The 7,996-nt window shown below is 24.3% G+C and overlaps 1 protein-coding gene across 1 annotated transcript; it reads right to left on the reverse strand.

Annotated features, from left to right (window-relative positions):
* Positions 1-2,289: 2,289 nt before the first annotated feature.
* Positions 2,290-6,841, reverse strand: LOC127278455 (uncharacterized). Its single transcript, XM_051300189.1, has 13 exons — positions 6,703-6,841; positions 6,282-6,645; positions 5,675-6,054; positions 5,469-5,575; positions 5,298-5,402; positions 5,060-5,200; positions 4,170-4,296; positions 3,568-3,931; positions 3,047-3,456; positions 2,873-2,972; positions 2,692-2,796; positions 2,459-2,617; positions 2,290-2,377 (listed from the first exon to the last, which is right to left on the reverse strand). Exons 1-13 carry the CDS (start codon positions 6,798-6,800, stop codon positions 2,318-2,320), a joined length of 2,520 nt encoding a protein of 839 aa, XP_051156146.1. The 5' UTR covers positions 6,801-6,841; the 3' UTR covers positions 2,290-2,317.
* Between the last annotated feature and the right edge of the window lie 1,155 nt (positions 6,842-7,996).

Genomic DNA, 7,996 nt, shown 5'->3' on the forward strand with positions numbered 1-7,996 from the left:
GAATACTAATTTAAATGAACTTACCAATGTCAGTAAGAAACAACTTAAACATAGTGCAACAGAACTGCCACAAAATTGGACCAAAATGCTCGTTTCGAATGTTTCAACTACATCTCGAACATATCTAAATAATATTTTAATAATTTAATTTAATTTTTTAATAATTATAATTAATTAAAACTTAACAAAAAATATTTACGTTAGTATTGCTTTGTATCGTTTAACATAATCAATGATTCTTTGTTCATAAATTTTAATTATATTTTCATGATAAAAATAAGAAGAATTATCCCTTTCTGAATATAACGAAATTGTTCGATTTCCACTTTTCTTTAAGTTATTATTGTCAATAATGTCGGTTAATTTATTGAAATCAATTTTAAGCATTTCTATTTGTCCCATCATTGTGATAAAAAATGAAATTACAATCATATCCATCATTGAATTCAGATTAGCAGTTAATAAAACCATACTACATTGAAATATATACGCATATGTATAATAAGGATCTGATGTAACATTAAAAGGATACCAAGCACCATAGAGTAAAACCTTTTCCTAGAAAAGGATAACAAAAAAATATTTTTTTTATTAAATAACACAAAAGTTCTATAATTAAATTTTTCGTTGCTACCTGATTAACATCGACAAGAGGAAATATAATCCACCATACACAAGTCAACAAACACATAGTGAGAAATACTGCAGAATTTAATTTTGCATAATTAGCACTTTTTTTCACTATTGCAAAATGTTCACGTCGACTTGGAATGAAAATTGGATTCTTCAATCTTTTTAAAAGTTGTTCAATTTTCTTTTGTTTCAGAAACATAATTAGCATTTTTATTAAAAACACAAAGCATGTAATTGTAAAAAAGGAATTATCAATTAAATTATATAAATCATTTCGATGAAAATACATATTTATTATTTGTGTTGGTAAAAGGGCAATATTATATGTCACATGGAAACAATAACTAAAGATATTGTAAAATAGCCTGCGAAAAAATTTTTTTTTTGAACAAATTTTTTTTTCTATCAAATCTATATGTAGAATATGAAAATATATATAACCTTAATGTTGGAAGTTTGATTGAAGAAGGCCACATACCAAAAAATGTAAAAATCCCTATAGCTATAACAAATCCATCTTCTGGGTTATAAATGTCCATTATTGTATAGAAACAATTTTCTTCTTCGATTATGGTTGCAACTTAAAGGTATATCTTATGTATATAAATGATTGGGTTGAATTTCAAATTGATTTTCCATATTGCAATGAGAAAATGGAAATTGTTTATTCTACCATGTGGTTACATTACAAAGTAATGAATTCATTTTGTTACGCCCATACATGTTGTCGTCGATTTCGTCTAAATAATTCAATCACGTTTCCTCCTCCTTTTTTATTGATTGAAAAATATTGATTTTGATCTCATTAGTGTCTTATTTTCCTTCTCTGTCATATTCAAAACATTTTGAAAATTATTTTAAAATAAAAAATTGATAACAAAAAAAATATATAAAAATAATTGGAAAATAAAAAATTGAAAACAAATGAAAAAAATAGAATAATAAGTATAAGATTAATAAAAATAATTGTTTAATTTCAAGAAGGTTTGTTTTAAATATTTTTGAAATTTTCTATTCTTTTTCTTTGTACATTTCTTTAATTTATTGTTATACTTGTATAAAATTTACTATAAATAATGTCTGCCATTTACAAAAAAATTTCATTCTTGTTTGTCTTGCTACAAGAATAAATTTTTCTTTTTCGTTCTTTTATCCGTTTTCTTGGGATCTATTTCTTTTTTCTCTCTTGTTCTTGTACGCTTTTCTTTTCTGATTTAAAGAGGCAGAGCTTTTCTGGCTTTTAGACAGAAATTTGAATGAAAAGTGCACCCTGATGAGGAAACGTGTTTACAGTCCCTCTCTCTCTTTCTCCTTGCAGAAAGACCATCGGCATTGTTCACTTTCATTTTGCAGATTACTGGGGTAAATCTTTTGGAATGGGCTTTGTAAAATAATATAAAAACCACATCAAACACAATGCTATGCGTTTTTTTATCAATTTTTTTTCATAATTAATTCTACAACAGAAAAGCAGTTTTTGTGTAGCTTTTGAGTAAAAATATTTTTGAATTTCCATATTAAAAAAAAAGTACAATCAAAATATTTTGTTTTAAAAATTTATTATAATTATAAAAATTTATACATCTAAAAAACTATGTAAAAATTGTATAAAATATAGTTTGTTTTTTTAAACAAATATTTTATTTATTTATGTATTTTGTGAAATTTTTTCCTTTTTTAGTTTTCATTCCGTGACATGAATTTGTTTCAAAAGAATAAAAAATGAATATGAAGATCGTATAATCTGGAAAATAAAAATTATTCAATTTTCTTCTTTCAGAAATTGTGTTTGTGATTTTAGAAAATTATAAACTGTTAAACAAACATTAAAAAATGTATCAACCGATAGTAGAATGAAATTTCCAATTCGTAGTTTAATGGCTTTTTGTAATCGTGTCATGATGATGCATAAAGATTTTCGAAATTTTTTATCTGTTATTAATGTCCATGAACATTCGTAGACTGCATCTTTTAGCTCAGAGGTCTATTAAAATTAATTTTTTTTTACTAATAACTTTCTTTTTTCGTTAAAAAAAATTTCAAAAATGTAAAACTTACCTTTACTGTAATATCATTGCCTCGCCAGGTGTAAATGAAAATTTGTATCAACATACACACTTGATATTGTAAAATAACATAAAACTGCAATGTATTTGGTGATAACTGCAAAAAAAAAAAAAAATAGAAAAATAGAGTCCGATAAAGTTTATATATTTTACTTGATTTTTAAAATTCTTACTGATGTCAATTCGTAGCATGTTACACATATGACAATACTACTTGCACAAATTTGTACCGCAATTCCAATTTGAAATAAATTTGTCACATCATTAACGAGACTGAAAAATAATGAAACATTAGAAAATTGTTAAAACAAATCCTAAAAAGTGTAAAATGAAAATATTGACTATACTTGACAATTGCATCATAATGTTTCATACAACGAATGAGACGGTAATTTAAAATTTTCTGATCAAAATCATTTTTTGAAACAGAACTTCCAATGTATGTCTTTTGTTCTTGATGAGTAAAATTTTTAGTTTCACATATTTGTTCCTTATTAACGACTGTTTTTATAGCGTTATTTGGAGAATATTGACAAAAAGAATCAGTTTCCTCGATCAATAATTTAAACTCCTGTTTGAGAATTTCAATTTGTCCCACCATTAATACATAAAAATTTGTGACCAACATATCCATCATTGACGCCATAGAAGCTGTTGTCAATAATAATAATGTTTGAAAAATGTATGTGTATATGTAAATTGAATTTTTCGATGTATCAAAAGGATACCATGCTGCAAAAAGTAATACTCTCTCTTCCTAAAAAAGAAAACATTCTGTTTAAAACAAAAACTAAACGTTTTCTTAGGATTTCTTAAGATTAATTTTAAATTAATTTTGAAATTAAAATTTATGAATACATGATATCACCTGTGTTTTGTCAACAAAAGGATACATTATCCACCATACACATGTGAACAAACATAATGCAAGATAAACTAATGAATTATCTCTGGCAATATTGGACCAAATTCTCAGTACATGAAAATGTTCTTTTCGTTGAGGCACAAAAATAGGATTGTGCAATCTTTTTAAAAATTCTTCTATCTTCTTGCGACGGAAGAGAAATAAAAATAATTTTGTGGTATAACCAGCGCATGTTAATGTGAAAAAAGAACTTTCTACCAAGTTTCGTAAATTTCCACGCATTAAATAAATATTGATCAATTGCGACGGTAGCAATGCCATAATGTACAATGACTGATAAACAAATCCATAAATTTTATACAAAATACTGCAAAGTTATTTAGAAAATGAAAATACCTACTTTTTTTCTTGTACCCTTTAATCCATAACATATTTGCTACTATTTATTTAGAAAAAAATGTCTGTGTCACAACTCTCTAGTGTACAATATTAACAGTTTTTATTTTTAAAAATTTTATGGTATGTATATAATATATAAATTACAAAAAAAGGAAAAAACATTATTTTAAAAAATCGATATTTTGTTTAATTGAATTTTGAATAACCTTAATAAGGGATGTCTCACAGCTGAAGGCCAAAGGCCAAATAAAGTGAATGTTCCTAGAGTCATTACAAACGCATCTTCTGGATTATAAATACCTTCCATTGTTTTTGAGTAAATTGTTTTATCGACTTATTGTATATATGGTTATTGAGTTTCTTCCTCCGTCGTTATATTCATGATGGGACTATTTCAAAATTGATTGTGAATGTGAAGACACAGGAAATGGTTTTCTTTACATTGTCATTATGTTACAGAATAATGAAAATTATAGTAACGCCCTTGCCATTAGAGACATTTCAGTTTCTCAGAATAGTCATCAGTAATTTTCCAAGGTTTCCTCCTTTTTATTGATCGTCAAAAGAAAGATTTCGATCGATTATATACTATATATAACTATTGTAGTTGTTTCATTTTCTTGACTTGAAACTTATAAAAATAATTTTCAAATTTAAAAAAAAAATTACACTGCAATATTTAGAGAAAATTGAATAAAACAATAAATTTTATAAAATATTTAATACAAATAAGTAATAATAAGTAAAAATATAAATTATATTATTCTACTTTATTGTTTTAATAAATACTATTTATCTAAAATTTACAAAACTAAAAAATTATAAATTGTATAAAAAATTGTATTAATTTTTATTTCTTTTTGCCTGTTGCAGGTGAGTTTCCATTTTTCTGCTTTTATCCAATTTCTTTTTTCATGTAAGTATCATGAATTATTTGATAGTTTTGTTTGAAATTGCTTAAGAAGAACATAAAAAGAGTAGGACGATTTCAAAACCTGAGAATTTCAATATTTTTTTTCCATTATAGTGTGATAAGTATTGAATTCATAAAAATACAAAAAATTAAAATGATGAAAACATATACATAAAAATTAACTTACGCTGATAAAAGTATGGATTGACAATACAAAAAAATTCCAAATTCGTATTGTGACTGGTTTTTGTAATCGTGTCATAAGTATGCATAATATTTGTCTAAATCCTTTATCTGGTACCGAAGCCCATGAACATTCATAAACTGTGTTTAAAAGTTCAGAGGTCTACTTAATTTATGAAAAATTTTTAATATAACAAATATTACAATTTTTTAATTATAATTAATATAACAAAGATACCTTTACTGTAATACCATTTCCTCGGAATGTGTAAATAAATATTTGAAATAACATACACAATTGATATTGTACAATAACATAGAATTTTATTGTAGTCGGATGCATCTGAAATGTTACTTTAATTAATGCTAAAATATAAAGAAAACATTTAATTAATTATTAATTAATAACATCTTGCCATAGATAATTCGAAATTCGTTAAACATATTACGATGCAGCTTCCAAAAAGTTGTGCCATTATGCTTGTTTGAAAAATTTCTGTCACGTCTTGAATGAAACTAAAAATAAATAAATAAAAAAAAATGGAAGTAATGTTAAATCCAATAAAGATTTTGGAGAAAATGGAATTTTAGTTTTTTTTAGATATCAAAACGTACGTCAATATTGCCCTATGACGATTGACATAATTAACTATTCTTTTCTTGTAAATTTTAATAGCACAACATTTATCACTGGAAAATGAATCATTTAATAATAATTTCTCATTGTAATGATTTGTTGATATTTTTTGCAAATATTTGCCTTCCTCTTGAGTGAAATTTGTACTGATAATATCAGCTAATTCGCGAAAATCTATTTTCAACATATCTATTTGTCCCATCATAGTAATATAAAAAGAAGTCACTAACGAATCTATCATTGTATTGACACTGGCTGTTAAAAATATTGTACCAGATTGAAAAGCATATGTGTAGGCGTAATATGGTTTTATTGTAGCATTGAAAGGATACCATGCCTCAAACATGAAGATATTTTCCTAAAAAAAATATGTCCTTTTTCATCGAGAAAGAGAGAGACATGTTTTGATCTTGTTTTTTTATATAATTCAAAGAGTGCAATAAATTCTGCCTCCTTGACAAGGAAAATATATCTTGGATCTTTTTAATAAAAATATATATACTTCTCGATCTATATAAGGCAAAATAAATAAAGAAAAGGAAATCGAAAAGACGAAATCACTTTTTTTTTTTTTATTTTTCTCACCTGTTTGACATCAACCATTGGAATTAAAGTCCATAAGCCAATGCAACACCAACACATTGTAATAAAAATTATAGAATTTAATTTTGCAATATATGCACATTTTTTCATTATTGTCAAATGTTGATAACAATTTGTCATAAAAATTGGATTTTTCAATTTTTCAAAAAGTTGTTCTATTTTTTTTCGTTTTGCAAAAATATTAATTAATTTAACATTATAAATGAAAAAAGTGAATGTAAAAAATGAACTATCAATTAATTTGTGTAAATTATTACGAGTCAAATACATATTTATAATTTGTGGCAATAAAAGAGCTATGTTGTATAATATATGAAAGCAGCATCCAAAAATTGTGTAGATTGATCTGAAATTTTTTTTTATTTAAATAAAATTTTTTGAAAAAATATATTAATAATATAACCTTAATGTTGGAAGTTTAATTGAAGCAGGCCACATTCCAAGTAAAGTAAAGATTCCTATAACTATAACAAAACCGTCTTCTGGCTTATAGACCTTCATTATTATTCGAGGGACAATTTTCTTCTGCTATTGTTAGCGATTTGAAGATATATATTATGTCTTATTATGTAAATGATTGGGTTTCATTTTCAAATTGATTTTTTCATGTGACGAAAGAGGAAATTGTTATTTTGTTTCTGACATTTTCTGCTCATAATTCAATTATATTTCCTCCTTTTTATCGATTTGAAAATATGATTTTGATCAATGTCTATTTTCTCAGTACTAAAATTTCCTTTCTAACAAATGGTTGATTAAACATTATTACAGTGTCAAAATATTTAAATATTACGATTACAGCTACCAATATTGTTGAAAATTTAATATTGATTTAACAATAATAGATAAAAATATTTCAAGTCGCCGAACAAAAAAAAAAAGAATCAAAAGAGGTAAAGAAGTCCTCTAAACTGAGTAATTCTGTACGAAAATTGTTGCTTTTTAACAATATATATATATATATATATATATATATACTACAGTATGATTAATTCTATCATTCATGAATGGTACTATAGAGACACTTTAATGCGACTCTTCACAGACATTTTCTGCTTCATAAAGCAAATGGTTCTCTTCTCTAGAAAAAGGTATTCGTATATTATATGTATACCTTTTTTTTAAATTTTAACTATACTTTCAGGAAAATTTATAATAATGCCAACATTAATTCATAAACGGTAAAAAAAATCTCTTTTCATTGAAATATACACAAAGACAAAAGTGCTTTTGAAAAAAAATATTAAACGAATTTAATTCAGATGCAAATAATTATATTATTACAGTGAGATAATAATAAAAAAAAAACTTTAATAGCAAAAATAGAAAGAATGTAAATTTAAATACCATAAAAGAATGAAATAGAACAAAATTAGTAATAAACAATAAAATATTAAAATATAATAAATTTCAAAGTATACAAAACTGTAAAATTTTTAATATTTGAAAATATAACATTTTTAATTGCAAAATTAAATAACAAAACTTTTTGTGCTTTAAAAAAAAGTAAATTCAAATCATTTTTAAAAAATCATGAAAATAAATTTTTTTAAATTTTAATAAAATTGGAAGTTTGTCAACAAATTTATTTATCGAATTTCAAGAATGTAATTGCAAAAAAATTCTAAATTTCAAAAAATATTATCTTCCATTTAATAATAAAAAAAAGATTAATAATAAAAAACAGTATCAAATTT

The sequence above is a fragment of the Leptopilina boulardi genome, unplaced genomic scaffold, assembly GCF_019393585.1.
Source record: "Leptopilina boulardi isolate dan_hultmark-lab unplaced genomic scaffold, ZJU_Lbou_2.1 LbouV2_202, whole genome shotgun sequence".
Lineage (NCBI taxonomy): Eukaryota > Metazoa > Arthropoda > Insecta > Hymenoptera > Figitidae > Leptopilina > Leptopilina boulardi.